This window comes from Gossypium raimondii, chromosome 13, assembly GCF_025698545.1.
Source record: "Gossypium raimondii isolate GPD5lz chromosome 13, ASM2569854v1, whole genome shotgun sequence".
In the NCBI taxonomy this organism is placed as follows: domain Eukaryota; kingdom Viridiplantae; phylum Streptophyta; class Magnoliopsida; order Malvales; family Malvaceae; genus Gossypium; species Gossypium raimondii.
Window position 1 is genome coordinate 54020339 of NC_068577.1, and position 18665 is coordinate 54039003.

The following is an 18665-nucleotide window of genomic DNA, read 5'->3' on the forward strand; positions in this document are numbered from 1 at the left end:
ATCATCCATGTCTTTCTGGATTTGGGTTTTGTTTTCCTTCTTGTTTTCGAATGAATCAAAAAGGGTTAGTTTTATTTTTTCCCATAAATTGTTAAACCATGCCACCATGTCTATGCCTTTATACATTGTATGAGATATTTCTGTATTTGATAATTAGGTTTTTAGATTTTCCATTTTTAATATTATGATCATATCTATTTTTTATTATTAAATACTAAAAATATCATAAATAGAAAAATAATCCGCCGGCCATATAAATGTTTAAATTGAGATATATGCACTTAAATTCGACGTATTGAACTTTTCCCCGAACGAGTAGACCTCCTCACCGGCAACTCGTTTTTGGACATACACAAGTTGCGTTGCGTGGATTTGTGACATTTCCCTAATTTTGAAAAGCTCTCCCATTGAAAAGCATGAATTGCATGCCCTAATCTTTCTCATAAAGCTTCCACTTCCCCACTTCGATTTGATGCACGTTTTCCATGTTCCATCAAAGAGTTAAGAGTTGATTGACCACCGTCCTTAACTCATTGGGAAAATGGTTTATGAAAACAAAAGCAACATCATGTATGATCCCCAAGAATTTGACCAATTCCTTGTCAAATCAAAAGCAATGGACACGTATAGTAACTTACAAATTTAACTATTCCTTAATCATCTTTTGCTCGGTTATGGATAATAATGTGGAGAGAGTGTTAAGGTTGGAAATTGAAAGTTGCGTGGGCATAATATTGTTACACCCCACATTTAATTTGGTTGATGGATTCGAATGCATGATGTCACGTTACGTTATCGAAGTAATTTAATCATTAATTACATTCACTAATATGTATTAATAGTGTTTAGGATTCAATTCATCATACTACGGGGTTATGGTTGGTTAAATTTAGAATTAGAAATTGGATTCAAACTCAACTATCAAATTTCAATGTTGTGTCTCGAGACAGAAGACTTCTTGTCTCGAGATAGAACTCATTTTATTTTAACTATTTTTGGTTCGATGTCAATATGTCTCAGACACTAAAGGTGGTGTCTCGAGATTAGGTCTAGAGACCAACCTCCCATGTTTCCTTAAATTTGCTTCGATGTTTAACTGTCTCGAGACAAGGGATTCTTGTTTCAAGACCTAGAGTAGGGCACAACTAATTTAGTTTCGAAATTTACTTATCTCGTGACAAAAATCACTTCTCTCGAGACTTTAATAGGATTGTTTCGAGACTAGCTTGCCAAGTCTCAAGACATTAAGCATATAGATTAAAATATAAGGTAAATTTTGTTCTTATAGTCTCGAGACATGTTCATGTTGTCTCGAAACTCAATGGTAAAATAACTCTAAATACACATTTTCAAGTGTTCAAACCATAACAAATGGTACCTCAAACACACATAAACTTTACATCAAATTAAGATCATCAATTAAACTCATATAAACAAAACCAAACATCATCAAATTATAACCATCAATGTAACATCATTTAACCAACTAATTCACATAAACAAACATATAAAAACTAGCTTAATTATCTACTAATTAAATATTAAAATTCATCTTATAAAACCTTTTAGGTTAAATACCAAATATACCAAAATGAACCCTTAAACAACATACCCAAAACAATCTAGGTACATGTTGTAATAGGCCAATTTAGCCCGGGCAAAAAAAAAAAACCCAAAATAATAAAATAAAGTCCAAAATTATATCATTTGGCCCGATCGGGATGGCCCATTACTTGAAAAGGTTGAAGGTCTATCTACAAGCTTGATGCATATGGAAACATAATCTTCAAGGATATGCAATCTTAGATATGATATGCAATCTTAGAAGATATGATTTTGTAATTTTAGATTTTAATATTAGCCGTTGATGTAATTAATTTGTACTGTTGGATTTGGGGAGGCTCAACTATAAATAGATGCCTCTCCCTTCATTGTAAAGGACGGAAGTGGGGAGTAATAATAATTCTTAAGAGTATTTACTCAAATTTCTCTCTCTCTCTTGTGTTCTTATTTTGTTGATTTGTGTATAATTTATTTATTGATTTGTATATTGTTGATTTCAAATCTCTTTTTCCCTTATTATTCATTTTCAAATTCATTATTTTCAAATTTGTTTACATTTTATTTGGCCTTATATTTTTTATTTTATACTCTTTGTTTTAAATTCATTGGTCTTTGATTATTGATGCTATTTAATCCTCTATTTGTTATTTTAGTTTTTTATTATTAAATTTATTATTTTAATATTATTAATACTATTATGTGGCATCATTAATCTTGTATCATTATTATTATTATTATTATTTATTATTTATTATTTTTATTTTTATTTTATATTCATGTGCATGCATCGTTTTTATGTAATATATATATTGTTTTATATATAGTATCGTATGCTTATATATATATATATTTTATACATATGTTTTATTTTTTTACTTCCTAACTTTTATATACATATATATACTTTTATATTTAGTTTCAAATTTTTTTATTTTTGTATATATGTACATGTATGTATTTATATATTTTTCTAATGAATATTTATATATATATATATATATATATATATATATATATATATATATATATACATACATTTCTATGTTTTTATTTGCTTAAATACAAACTTATATTTTCAACACATATGTTATAATATATATATATATACATATTTATATATTTTTCTTTATTTTCATAAATGCATTATATATTTTGTTATAAATTCTATAGTCCAAAATTTTATATGTAAACCATGTGTATGTCTTTTATTCTTTATAATTTCATTTATATATTTTGTACTTTTTTTCTCTTTATATTTTTGTTTATTTCCTTCATTTGCTTATTGATTTATGTTTTCATTTATATTTTGTTCATTTGATACTTTACATGTCGTTTTTTATGTACATTAATTTCGTTTATTTCTATGCCATTGTTGTATTTATTATTGTATTTTACACTTAATGTAGCATTACATCATTTTTTACTCGATTTTAAAATTTTTAAAATTGAGATAATACTTGTATTTAGGATTTTCAAGGAAATTGAGCCCTAACGTATTGGGTTCCAATTTTCTTCGTTAAATCTAACAATCAAAAATTGCTCATTAATCAAAAAATAAAATGAAAAGCTTGTTGTCGGGAATTTAATATGTTGTATCCTAACGTATTGGATGTGACGTATTGATTTCTCGAGACAAAGATTTTTAAAAAATAATAATAACAATGGAAATATTCCAAGTTTAGGATTTTGAGAAATTGTGCCCTAACGCCTTGGGTGTGACATTTTCTTTCTCCGAAATGATAAGAGTCTTAATAAGTAACGTTTTTTAAGTTTTTATTCAGGATCATATTTTTAAATTTTTTACATTAAGACACTAATTAATTAACTAGGTACCAATTTTGGGCGTTACGAGGGTGTTAATCCTTCCTCATACGTAACTGACTCCCGGATCCATTTTTCTAAAACTCGTAGACCAAAGCTATTTTTAGGTGATCCAATCACACATCAATAAAAGATTGGTGGCGACTCCCAATTTTTATTTTTTTTAAAGTCGACAACTAATTTTTATTTTTTTCCAAAATAAAAGTTGGTTTCGACACATGTCATTCCCACTCAAACACATATATACATACAAAAGAGGTAGCGAAAAAATTTCGGAGCTGAGTTTTCTAGAATGGATGCTTTGACATTTTAAACTAGCGGAAATCCTCGTCTGATATCTACACATAGAAATGAACAAAACATACGCTGAGTATTGAATATTCAATGGTGCTAATATAATTCAAATTCAAACATATTGCATTAAGAATAAACTAAGTATAATATTTAACAAGTACAAATTATTTTGATAAATACTATTTTAACTCATCATATCATTTTTCAACCTTCTTATTTATTTCATTTTTTAATATCATTTTCAATACTTATTGATTTCGGCCCTTATTACTCGAAGATAAACATTAGGACGGATACACAAATCTATTTTATTCTAACATTTTGGGTTACTCGATAACAATGACTTTTAGAATTTGTATATTCTACCGTCTTGGGTTGTCTGACAACGATGACTTTTACTATTTGTTCGTACTGTTCATTTTGTCATCTCAGATTGCTCGGAAATGATGGCTAGTAAATCACTATATCGATGACCCTATGGCTTGCCAAGTACACCCGAACTACGTCTAGCATTGTTTAACGGGGCATTACATCATAATCAGCTTTGTAACACATACCATCATAATATCAACGTCTCAAAATTTATATAAATAAAAAACATAAATTCGAATATTTATCACAAATTCCAAATATCATCAATTGAATCCATTATTCAAAGTTTATAGAGAAAGATATCATTACCTCAATGCATAGGCATATTGGTTATTGTAACACCTCTAACCTGTATCCGGCGCTGGAACAGGGTTATGGAGTATTACCTGACTTATAACTCATACAATCATACAATCCATGTTCATTTCTCATTGTAAACAAAAGCCATCCAAATTCAATCATATAGTCCTTAATACGAGCCCTCAAAGCCCTAAATAGACATTAAAAGTGGTTTAAGACTAAACCGAGTACTTAAGGAAATTTTAAAAAAATATGGAAAATTTTTTAAAGTGCAGAGGACACACGCCTGTGTGGCTAGGCTGTGTGAGAGACACGCCCATGTCTCAGGCTGTGTGGGCATTCTAAATGGGATCACACGGTCGTGTCCTAGCCCGTGTCTGACCCCATGTAACTCACTGACTTGGGTCACACGGCCAACCACACGCCCTTGTGCCAGGCTGTGTACCCTTCGAAATAACCTCACACGCCCATGTGTCAGGCTGTGTGAAAACTGGAGAGTATACTAACTTGTGCGACACGGCCCAGCCACACGCCCGTATGCTAGGCCGTGTGAAGCTACTAACTTGATTTCTATAGAAGTATTAAGGGGCACACGGCTGTGACACACGACCGTATCTCTACCCGTGTGAACAAAAATAAGTCATTTTCCAAGCCATATTCCTCACCCACATTGATACCAACCTATACACATCAATTTGTATAGAATTGAGGCATAATTAGGCACTTAAAACCAACCAATATCAAGTTTATAACATGTACTTTCACACATACAACATGATACCTATAAACACATTCAAATGATCACTTTAAAACATACCAAATATACTTCTAAAGTATACCTACATGGTCAACCTCACCTATGAGATCTAGTGCCTAAATTCAACATGCATACCACATTTTAACTTCAACCATTTGGTACCCTAATATCAATTCACAAACAAAGCATTACATGACAACCATACATCATATACAATAAGGTCATTTACATATTTACATAACAAAATATACCAAATTCAAGCCAAATCAAATGGCTAAATACACAATATAACATAAAGGCTACCATTAGCCAAAATGACCTATACATGCCATTTAACTCAAAATATAAAGTCATAAGTACCAAAATAACGTTTGATAGTGTGATGCGATCTTCGAAAACTTCCAATCCGAGTGAGCTACCGAAACACTATAAGACACAGAAAAATAAATAGAGTAATCAATTAAGCTTAGTAAGTTCGTGTGATACGAAATTAGACTTACCATTTGACTACCATTTAAGTAAGCAACTCAAAGCAAGGCACAATTTAGTTTGGCCAAAGTCTATCATACAATCCATAATCATGTTAGTCATATATTCACATAAAACCGAGAATCATATATGAATTCATCAATTAATTGAATTCCATGTACTTGTAACATCTAAGCCATGTAAACATATATCAAATATCAACAATTTCCATGTAAATACTTGTACTTGTTCATATCAAACTTGTATAATCTCATAATAACACTATGCCCATTAAACCATTTAGAATATCATTAGATACGCGGGTGGTACACACGATGTAACAGCCCGATTTTGACCTTAATCGGAACAGTGGTTTTTGGGACCACAAATTCGAGTCTGAAAAATATTTTAATATTATTTTCTGTGTTAATTATGTGTGAATTTACATATATGAAAGTTTCGTGAATTAATTTTATTGTTTGTGTGCTTAATTTGAAAAAAATGGCTTAATCGCGTAAAATGAAAATTTGATGGTTAATTAAGAAAGTGCCTAATTGTTGTTGTCTTTATAATTTTGAGGCCTTATGTTGTAATTAGCCAATAATAATAGGTAGTGGATGGCATAATGATGATATGTGATTTATATATATATAAATAAAAGTTAAAATAATAATAATATAATAATATATGTTATAATAAAACAAAACATTAAAAGCCACCATTTTATGTTCATCTTTCTTCACCGAATGTAGAAAAGAAAAACAAGGTTTGAAAGCTTGAAACATTCGACCATTTTGAAGCTTAATTCAAGGTTGGTTTTTGTTCGGTTTTTGATAATTTTTACGTTTTTGAGATCGTTGCTTTGAATACTTCAAAACCCATATCTTAATTTTGTGAATTGTTGATGATTTTGAGAAATGCCATTGATGAATGCTTGAGCTTTGTGATAGTTGATGATGGAATATGAAAGATATGTGAAAGATTAACATGTTTTGTCTTTGAATTTTTGATGAATTTGAGTAATTAGGGTTTAATTGTAAAAATAATTTTTTTAGGGACTAAAATATGAAATAAATGAAATATGTGGGCTTGTATGGACACTAGGAATATTCGGCCCTTAAGGAGTGTAGTCAAATTTTGTGTATTTTGTGTTTTGAGCAAAAGGGACTACATTGTAAAAAGTGTGAAATGTTAGGGGCAAAATTGTAATTTTCCTATTTATGTGTTTTTAGGCTAAATTGAATAGAATGATGTTTAAATAAACTTAATTTGAATATGCTTAGATCAAGAATTAAAGAAATTAGATTTGGATCGGGGAAATACAAAAGTGGTCGAGTAGCTGATTTAACAGTCGACGACATCCGAGGTAAGTCTATTAGCATATAAATGTTGTTGAATTTGCAAATATATAAATGTTATTTGTTGAATTGAATTTTGTGGATATATATGTGTATTGGTCGAATGTGTGATAAGCCAGGAAGTTTTATTTCGTGTTTGATTTGATCGAGATACGTTGTCCGAAAGCCCTTACGAACCTTAGGAATAGATAGGATACATATGTCATGACATAGGATTTCCGATATGTGTTATCGTGTAAGACCACGTCTGGGACGTTGGCATCGACTTGTGTTTACGTGTAAGACCATGTCTGGGACATTGGCATCGTATTTGATTCGTTTAAGACCCTGTCTGGGACAGTGGCATCGATATGTGATTACATGTAAGACCACGTCTGGGACGTTGGCATTGTACGAGTCTTTCGACTATCCGAGTATCCTTTTTAATTCCGAATGGTTCAACGGGCAAAGATAAGTTGTGTACGAATGTATAAATCAGGCTAAGTGACCAGGTATGTGGTAGTTGATTACCTATTTGAAAATAAGGTAAGTTGTATACTTGAATTGATGATATGAAGTTATGCGAAATATGAATTATGTGATTGCATATTTGAATATATATGTATTCGGCCTTTGATGTATATGTGCATTGAGGAAAGTGATGATTGGTTATATTAATGTTCAATTGATTATTCGGTAAAGAGGGAAGTTATTACAAATTATATAAGTTTTGATATATATATAAATTGATAAATTGAATTATATCTGAAATTATAATGATTTATTACTAATTGTCTAGCTTAATTTATGTAAATGATTAAATGTTTATTTGCTTATGGCTTACTAAGCTTTAATAGCTTACTGTGTGTAATCGCTTTCAATTTTATAGATTTGGAAGTTGGTTAAGAGCACGGGAATCATCAGAGAAGTCTATCACACTATCGACTGTTTTCGGTATTTTACTAAGTTTGAATTTAAACTTACGGCATGTATAGTCTAGTTAATATGTTTGATTTTTGGGTATGTAAATATGAGCCATGCAAAAAAAAAATGGCTTATTTATTTTGTTAAGCATGGTTTTTATACTTTTGATCAAGTGATAGATATGTTGATTTTGGTATTTCAGCTAATGCATATTTATTTATGTGAATTATGTTTGATATGTTTTGTCAAGAAGGTGGTAAATAATTCGACATAGGTGAGCTTAGTTAAAGCATATAAGTGAAGTGAGTTGGTATAATATGTTAATCTCTAAATTGGCCATGGTGTATATATATATATATATATTATGGTGTTTTAGTCATGTGCTTGGTAATGAGGTAAATGATATTCAAGCTTAATTAATCTTGGTTATGTGTTATATATATATTTATATATATGATATGTGTGATATGTTTGGTTTTAGTCTTAGTGTTTCGCCACGGTTTATTTATAAGTAAATATATGTGAATCTTGTTTGATATGCTTTGTTAAGGTATTGTTATGTAATTTAGTAATTAAGTGAACTCGAAATGGCATATTTTGACTTATGATTTAATGGCTAAATATTGTACAATTTATGAGGTTATTTATGGATGTCAATTTGTTATGAAATAAATTAGGAATGTGGAGTATTTAATAAAGGTACGATTTGCTCATGCAAGTGGACTTAATATTCGATTTTATATCGTAAAATGATATGAATTGTATGGATTTTTTGATATGGCTAAAATGGTGTATTCTTATGCATAAACTTGTAATAGATAAATATGCATGTTTTAGTCTTTTAAATGATAAATATAAATGATTTCAAGGTAGGTTTAAAATTTATGAATAAGATTCATACAAATTCGGTAATGATAGTTAAGTGAGTAATACAAGTTTGAATTTAGCTTTTATAAATTTATTGGATTAGTCGATTAAAGGATAAGTTGATTTGTATTGAGCGTATATAGTTTATGATTGAATGATTTCATTGAAATGGTCATATGTTTATAATATAATGACATCAAAGGTATGTACGTCATAATATAATGTTACTAATGTTGTAAATGTGATTGGACATTAAGTTGTATACATATTGGTTTCATTATGTACATATACGAAGTTATGAAATGCAATGTTTGATATTTAGATAGTGAAATTATGTACGGACATATTTTCTATATATGAAAAGTGAAGATATATGCTTGAATATGATTTAATTATGAAAATGTCATTAATACGATGGATTTAGGAAATCAAATATTGAAAGTATTATATAATTTAACATGACTCGATGTATACAAGTTTGGTTCGAATTTGTTAATTATAGAATATGTTCGATTGAGCTTTGATGTATGTTTAAATTGAATTAGTTTGAATTTTGAAATGTGTTTATTTGTGATACATGCTTAGTAAGGTATGATTGATTTGAATTGTAATTATCATTTCATATATTTGAATTTAAAATAAGTAAATTGAAGATATTCAAGTTTGATAATGTTATAAATGTATTGTTATTCTTTGGTGTACGAAAGGAGACAAATGATTGTGCTGAACTGTGTCTTATTTGGTAATGCCTCGTAACCCTAATCTGGTGACGGATACGGGTTAGGGGTGTTACACACGAGGTGTACTGAACTGCAATCCATCAATTCTTTCACATGTATGCTCCTACGAGCGATAATCGGTAAACTCCTCCGAGCTGAATATCGGTAAGCTCATACAAGCTGAGTATCGATAAGCTCTCACGAGCTACAAATTGGTAAGCTCATACGAGCTACGGTGAGTCCGCAACAAATGCAGGACCTCAACTAAAACGGTAACCCTAGTGACATGTCATTTGTATCCTATGAATTCTTAAGGTTCAAACGGGGCTCGGTATTCTTCGTACGTCGTCGATTATGCTCTCGGTAATTATACATAATAATTAAATCTGTAACACCCCTAACCCGTATCCATCTCCAGAATAGGGTTATAGAGCATTACCAGAGTTTACAAATTAATTTACAGACATTTCATTTCATCAAGCATTCATATTTAAAATCAATCAAAATCAAAACATTAATGAGCTAACGTTGGCCAATTTAACTCATACATGTCATTATAACCAGAATCAAAACATCCAAAATTACCGATAGAATTAATGGATAGTGTGATAAACATTCATACATCCATTCAATGCATTATTCCCCTTTTTATCAAATATATCAATGTTTCATCAATTTTCATACAATGAACATTCAAATCATATTCACATCAATAACATACATTTCAAGCATTTAAGAATATAATTCAAGTTACGAACTTACGGACTAAATTGCGAAATACCAAAAATTGAGGGACATTTTGGTAATTTTCTATTTTCCTCAATTTCCACCCAATCATGATCTAAATTAATATTTCATTCAATTTATTAATTTAAATAATAAAGCAATTCATTTCATGCAATTTGGTCACTTTTTGATATTTTTACCAATTTACCCTTAAAATATTACTTTTATTCAATTTAGTCCTTGAACCTAAAACATGCAAATTGGCCATTTTAATGAAAACTCATGCTAGTTGAATAATCATTTATTTTCCTCCTCCTCCTCTCCATTCCACATCCTTAATGTATAATATGCTTATATGTAACATTATCTATAATTCCATCATTTATTTATATATTAATTCAAAGCTGTCCACTTGAGTCATAGTTACTAAATTATTTATATCTTGAGTTACGGAACTCCGAATTAAGATCCACTAAATTCATATGAAACTAGACTTACATAAATTTTCAGAATATTTGGTTTAGCCAATAAGTGCAGTTTATTCTTTAAAGTTTCCCCTATTTCACTGTTTGACAGTTCCGACCCCTCTTCACTAAAAATTAATTATCTCTTTGTACAGAATTTAGATGATGTTTCAGTTTATTTCTATTGAAAATAGACTCATTCAGGATTTTAAACATATAAATTTAAGCCTCTAATTATTTTTATTCAATTTTTTATGATTTTTCAAAGTCAGAACAGGAGAACCCGAATTCATTCTGACATTGTCTCACAAAATTTATTATATCTCATGATTTACAATTCCATTACTTACACCGTTTCTTCTATGAGAAACTAGACTTAATAAGATTTAATTCCATATTTTTTCATCCTCTAATTCGATTTCCACAATTTATGGTGATTTTTCAAATATAACCTACTGCTGCTATCTAAAACTGTTTTAGTGCAAGATGTTGATTACTAAATTTATAACTCCCTTATTCCCTTTCTCTATAATATTTCCCATCATTTTCACTTATTTCCTTCACTAATATATCAAGAACACTCTACTATAACATCATTTCCATCCTTTTTCAACAATAACAAACTTAAAAATATATTGAAATCTTGATGTTCTTACCTTGTGCTATTGATTTCAATCTTTAACTTAATTTTCTCTCTCCTCCAGCTTCTATTTCTTGAATCTAACTTGACATTCTAGCTCCCCATTGTCTCCTTATTAATTTTCTCTCTTGGAAGCTATGGAAATTCTTTTAATTTCTAGGTAAAAATAGTGAATTTTTGGTGAAAGGACCACATTGTAAAGAAAGCAAAACTTTCTTTCTTCTCTTCTCTTCTAACGTTGGTTGCATGGAAAGATGATGATTTTTCATAATCTTTCCTCCCTTTTATATTAATCATTTAATAATAAAATAATACTAAAAATTTTAATAAAATAATATTTATCTAATTAATTAATTAAAAATATCACAAACATCATCATTACCTTCTAGAATTCTCTCTCTATTTGACCATTTAGCCCTTTACAATCTTTTCAAATTCCATCATTGAGTCATCACTTAATTTGGTAAAATTGCAATTTAGTCCCTCAGAATTCTTCACCTTTTCAATTTGGTCCTAATTCATCCATTTTCCTTAGTTTCTAGATTATTCCACCCTTAAATATTTACATTATTGGTCCTTCAATTTTTTTGTATTTACAATTTAACCCCTCAAATTTTGAGTATTTACTCTTGAGCAACAAAACTTTTCTCACTTTTGCAATTTTATCCTTTCTTGAATTAATATGTCATAATATATTTCTCAATGTTGACTCAATATTACCCTTTTATCATTTTATTTCCTTATTTTCTTGTATCAAGGATATTATCTTACTTTCTTACTGTAGTAATTTTCGGGGTATTACAAAATCTTTCACACACATATATTTCCATTTAAAGCATATAAATACTCAATTTAATTACACGAACTTACCTCGAACTTGTATAACGAAAAATGATCGTTTATTCGATAACTTTGTCCTTTCCTCGATCTAATTCCGTTTGTTGCTTTTCTTGATCTATATAATCAAATTTAACTACTTTAATCACAATTCTATTCAATTCAATCTAAAATTCATGTTTTGGAAAAATTACTATTTTGTCCCTATAATTTTGACCTTTTTACAATTTAGTCCCTAGGCTCGTAAAATGAAATTCATGAAATTTCATCCCTATATAAGCCTAGCCAAATTTCATATGTGCATATAGCAGCTCATACATTTCACAATTTCACATATTTAACACATAATTTTCATATTTCTCAATTTAATCCATATTTGACAACTTCACTAAAAATCATTTAACAAAAGTTATTTATTTAACAATAAGGATTCATATTCTTCCATTAAACTTCAAGAACAACTAGAATGCTCACATGGAAAAACCCTAGAATTTCAATCATATTGCAAATTAGTCCCTATTTAGCTAGCTTAAGCTACAACGATCCCGAAAACATAAAAATTATTAAAAACGGACCAAAACTTTACTTACATGCAATGGATTTAGCCTAGCCGAATTTCAAGCTTCAAAACTCCCCTTTTCTTTGTGTTTTTCGGTTGAAGAAGAAAGAAATAGGAAAAGATGATAGCTAGCTTTTGTTTTGTTTATTTTTATCATTTAATTGCCTAATTACCATATTACCATTACCTAACTTTCAAAATTACTCAATTACCAAGCCATGCACATCCACTAACTCATTTAATGGTCTAATTACCACATAAGGACTTCTACTTTAAGGTTCTATAGCTATTTAACACATTTAGCTAATAGAATACAACTTTTGCACTTTATGCGATTTAGTTCGTTTTCATAAATTAAGCTTACAAACAGTAAAATTTCTTAACGAATTTTTTATACTATCATATTATCATGCTGTAGACCTCAAAATAATATTAAAATAAATTTTACGACTTTGGATTTGTGGTCCTGAAACCACTCTTCTGATTTCACTGAAAACAGCCCGTTACAATTATAACAATTAATTAGTTTACAAAAGCAAATTGAAATTGAGTTATAGAAGCATAAATCGAAAGCGACTATTCGTTAACGACTTTAACTTTTCCTTTGTTATGAGACAGTCCTACATCTTCTTTCCCTATAAAAATTAAATTCGAAAACAAAAATTCATTATTCGTACAATTCAAATAATTTACAATCATTTAAACATGAATGCATTTATTTCAATTTAATCCTTTACAACCCTAATATCCAAAACATTCTTATTACATAATTTATCCAATCAAATTCGATTTAATAACTATAGTACAGGACCCTTTCCAACCTTTAGTTGCTATTAAAATTTAAAATTTTCATCTTTTACAATTAAGTCCCTAACCACTTATAACATCACATAATTAGATCAGTCATTCAATCATGATTAACTCCATGTCTCTTACTACACTTTTAACATATCCTTTCCTTAAATTAACTAATATTGCACAATACACATACATCATTTTAAGTCATTAACACCGTAGATATAATTCATGAAAACTTAACTTCAACATAACCATTTCCAAAGTTGACACTTGGCAACTACTACTTTGATTCGAGTACTAGCAATGTGAATAGTTACTACGGTTAACATTATATCTGAACCGTGGTTGCGCAGTTATTATGGATATACCCTTCACTAATTGCTCAGTGGCCAGACTGCGCCATTGGGAATGTGTTTCACTCCTTTTTATCTCTGCATCTCTTAGTAAGGGGCGTAATCTTAAGCCTTTTAAAATTTCACTTTTTTTTTTTCTAAAAATAATAAAAAAAATTAATCTAATCCTTTAAAAATTATAAAGATGTAGTAGATTATTCAAATGGTAAAATTGTAATTTTACTATTGTAAAAATTAAAATTTAATTTCCGCCCCAAATTTCCTACCTTCGCTCCTGTTCTTAGTAAACAACTGATGCTAATGCTAATGATTTTGTTATTGGCAGGTTGATAAAATGCTCTTCTAGAGTTTGGAAGGTATGCTTTTGCCTCGTATATATCAATATATTTTCTAAACAGAGTATGCCAGGATTTCTTCTTTTATTTCCATATTTTCGCTACAAACATTGCTAAGGCTGCCTTCTCATTCCCTGTTAATGTTTCAGCATAATAGAAGAAAGGCGATCCACACAAAATCCTGGATTCTGAACTGCCCGAAATGATACTGCTTTCAAAGACTTTCAGTTGCCTTCGTCGACCTGATTGCAACTGCCGAAAACATCCGTCCTGGGTTTGAAGAACCAAAATTGCCAAAACTCTAATTTTACAGAAAATGGCTCAAATTAATCTTAGAACATCCCTACTTATCCAAAGAAACCTTAATTTAATATAACTAAAACTCTAAATGTTTTAATAATACGAGAATTTAATTAATTATAATTAAAAATTTTATTTATTTAAAATAGTAAATAAATCAAAGTAAATATCTTTTGAAAATCTAGTATTTGATATGAATTCAATTACTACCCTTATAAATACAGTATCATACTCTTCTGATTTTTCACTCAACACTTTTTCTTTAGCTTTACTGGATAGAAAAAAAATGAATATATTCAATATTTTATTTTCTGTTCTTATTTTTTCTTTCATCTTATTTCATTCGAATGCGCTTAATGTTACTCATGATTCAAGATCCATCATAATAGATGGAAATCATAGAATTATCCTTTCGGGTTCGATTCATTATCCGAGAAGTACTGCTCAGGTAATAATTTACATTTGAATTATTCGAGATACTTTTTTATAATTTGATTTGGAATGATTATTGATTAGTTTTTTTTTAATTTTTTATTAGATGTGGCCGGATCTTATAAGAAAAGCCAAAGAAGGTGGATTGGATGCGGTTGAAACATATGTATTTTGGAATGCACATGAACCAGCTCGCCGTCAGTATGATTTTAATGGAAATCATGATATTATTCGATTTCTTAAAACAATTCAAGACCAAGGTTTATATGCAATTCTTCGAATTGGACCTTATACTTGTGCTGAGTGGAATTATGGGTAGATTAATTTATTTTAAAATTTTAATTAATTATGTTATTTAATAAATTATCTAACTAGTTTTTTAGTATTAATAGTTTTATTATTATTATTTTATTAGAGGCTTCCTGTATGGTTGCATAACATGCCCGGAGTTTCTCTCCGTACTAAAATGATGTATTTATGGTAATTCTTTTAATTTTAGTAGCTTTTTTAAAAATAAAAATTTTATTGTATTTTGTTTATTTTATATATAAATAATGTGTTTAATTTTTTAGAATGAAATGAAAAACTTTACAACTTTGATAGTTGATATGGTGAAAAAAGAGAAACTATTTGCATCCCAGGGAGGAAATATCATTCTAGCTCAGGTATATATGATAAAATTTTATGTTTTATTATTTTTATTTTTATTTTTATTTTTATTATATATTTAAATAATATCAAAATTAAATGTATATATATAGGTTGAGAATGAATATGGAAATGTTATGGACCCATATGGAGATGACGGGAAATCATATATTAATTGGTGTGCCCAAATGGCTGATTCTCTTGATATTGGTGTTCCATGGATCATGTGTCAACAAGTTGCTGCTCCAAAGCCTATGGTATTGTATTTAATTTATTCTTTACTATATTATTTCATTTAGAAATACATTTTTTGTGATAATTTAATTTTGATTTTGTTTTGTTTAATTATAATTGTAGTTGGAGACATGCAATGGTTGGTATTGTGATGAATACAAACCCAAAGATCCTAATACCCCTAAAATGTGGACTGAAAATTGGACTGGATGGTGATTCTTTTTCTTCTTAAAATTGTTCATAATTTAATTTAAATAATTATAAACTTTATATTATATTTTATTTTAATTGATTTTAGGTTTAAGAGTTGGGGTGGTGCAGACCCTCTTAGAACACCAGAAGATCTTGCTTACTCTGTTGCTCGATTTTTCCAAAAGGGTGGTACACTACAAAATTATTACATGGTAAGTGATTTTTTTAAAAATTAAATAATTAATAATTTAATTTTATTAATTAACCCCTTTGTTTTCCCATTTTTTTTAGTATCATGGTGGTACCAATTTTGGTAGAACTTCTGGTGGCCCGTATATTACCACTACATATGACTATAATGCACCTCTTGATGAATATGGTAATTTCATGCCTTTGAATATATATATATATATATGTATATATATATAAATTATAATTATTCTAATTAATTATTAATTTTTATTAGGAAATTTGAACCAACCAAAATGGGGACATTTGAAGCAGCTTCATGATGTCCTACATTCCATTGAGCATACTCTTACAAATGGGGACATTATAAATGAAAAACTCAGCAATTTAGTCATGGTAATAAAATTAATTTATATATAAATTTATTTGAAAAATTATAAATATTTATTATTTTATTCTAATTATTGTTCTTAATTATATATATGATTTAGGCTACTATTTATCAAACAAAGGAGAAATCAAGTTGCTTTTTGAGCAATACAAATACCAAAATAGATGCAAATGTCAACTTCGGAGGCATTAAATTCTTTGTTCCAGCATGGTCTATTAGTATCCTTCCAGATTGTAGGGAGGAAGCATATAATACCGCTAAGGTAAACTCTAATTTCGTGTTTTGTGTTATTATAATTATGATCAATATGATATGATTAGAAATGGATTTATATTTAAAAATAAATAAATCAGGTTTCTACTCAAACTTCATTGATGGTTAAGAAATTGAACAAAGCTGAAGATGAACCGAGTTCTTTGAAATGGACGTGGCGACCCGAGTTGATCGAATCGGCTTCTGTTCAAGGAAGGGGAGATGTTTCTCTTAACAAGATTGTTGATCAAAAGGATATGGCAAATGATGCTAGTGATTATTTGTGGTATATGACAAGGTAAATTATTTAACTCAATTATATTCAATTCATTTAAATATAAATTATATATGTTTTGATTAATTAATTAATTAATTAATTAATTAATTTTTTGGACAGTATTGATGTTGCAAAAAATGATCCCATGTTGAATGGAACAGTGACACTTCGTGTCAATGATACTGGTCATGTTCTTCATGCTTTTTTCAATGGAGAATATATAGGTAATTATGAACTATATTATACATATACATATTATTGAATTCACAACATATTTATTTAAATTTATATGTATTTGTTTTCGTAGGTTCTCAATGGTCAAAATATGGTAACAACAATGTAACATATGTTTTCGAGAGGAACATCAACCTATCCCTCGGGAAAAACTTGATATCATTACTTAGTGTCACTGTTGGATTCAAGGTATATACATATATATATATATATATATATATATATATATACATACGACAAATAAAAAAAACCCTAGAATTTTAATGTATAATTTGAATCAAAATAATACAGAACTATGGTCCAATGTTTGATCTGGTTGGAGCTGGAATTACATCACCAATTGAGCTAGTTTTGAACAAAAATGTTGTCAAGGATTTGTCTTCAAATAAATGGACATATAAAGTTGGTTTGAATGGGATTTCGAACAAGTTTTTTGACATAGATTGTGCTTCAAAATCATCATCCAAATGGGTTTCCGACCCTATTCCGATTTACAGGAACTTCACTTGGTACAAGGTAATTAAAAGTAATACATTTACTTATAAATGTTACATATAATGTTTGATTTTACTAATATTTATGTTTGGTGTTCTTGAAATTGTAGACAACATTCAAAGCTCCATTGGAGAATAAACCAGTTGTTGTGGATTTACTAGGTTTAGGAAAGGGCATGGCTTGGGTGAATGGTCATAACCTTGGTAGATATTGGCCATCTTATATAGCTGATAAGCAGCTTTGTAAGACAAAGACTTGTGATTATCGTGGCCGATACAGTAATAGTAAATGTGTCTCTAAGTGTGGTGAACCTACCCAAAGATGGTAACCCTTGAGTTTTTTACTTGTATAAATATTCATTTTCATATTATTAGTATTATTTTGTCATTATTCCAATTTTGTTGTTTTTATAGGTATCATGTTCCTCGATCATTTCTTAAAGACGGTGAGAACACTTTAGTATTGTTTGAGGAATTTGGTGGTAATCCTTCCGGTGTACAATTCCAAACCGTTGAAATCGGATCCATTTGCATAAATACTCATGAAGGAAAAGAAGTGAAATTATCATGCCAAGATCGACCAATTTCAAAGATTAAATTTGCTAGTTTTGGTAGTCCACAAGGTGTGTGCGGATCATTTGACAAAAGTGAATATGACTCGAAAGTGGATGCTTTATCAATTCTTGAAAAGGTATTTTCTTTTCTTTTTAATTTTTTTAATATCTTGAAATATTTTTTTTCTAATAATATATATTTTAAAAAATTTAACAGGAATGTGTGGGTAAAGAATCGTGCTCCTTCAAAATTACCGAAGACAAATTCGGAACACCTTCTTGTGAAGTCAAAAAGTTAGCTGTGGAAGCCGTTTGTGAAGATTTTACTTTTTGA

General features: G+C 29.2%; 1 protein-coding gene and 1 long non-coding RNA gene across 2 annotated transcripts; both read left to right on the forward strand.

Moving 5' to 3' along the window:
- The first annotated feature begins 6287 nt into the window (after positions 1–6287).
- LOC105781904 (uncharacterized) lies at positions 6288–8056 on the forward strand. The gene is made up of 3 exons (XR_001129642.2): positions 6288–6386; positions 6859–6941; positions 7802–8056. It is a non-coding gene; the product is annotated as an uncharacterized LOC105781904 (long non-coding RNA).
- A 6718-nt stretch (positions 8057–14774) lies between these two features.
- LOC105781706 (beta-galactosidase 15) lies at positions 14775–18665 on the forward strand (the record flags this gene model as incomplete). The annotated part of the gene is given in 18 exon segments (XM_052627149.1): positions 14775–14882; positions 14973–15181; positions 15284–15327; positions 15330–15346; positions 15439–15531; positions 15628–15771; positions 15872–15960; positions 16047–16152; positions 16232–16319; positions 16407–16525; positions 16621–16782; positions 16874–17070; positions 17170–17273; positions 17357–17472; positions 17575–17799; positions 17888–18102; positions 18192–18468; positions 18549–18665. Coding segments are annotated over 18 exon segments (2430 nt in total), but the record flags the coding sequence as incomplete, so codon positions are not given.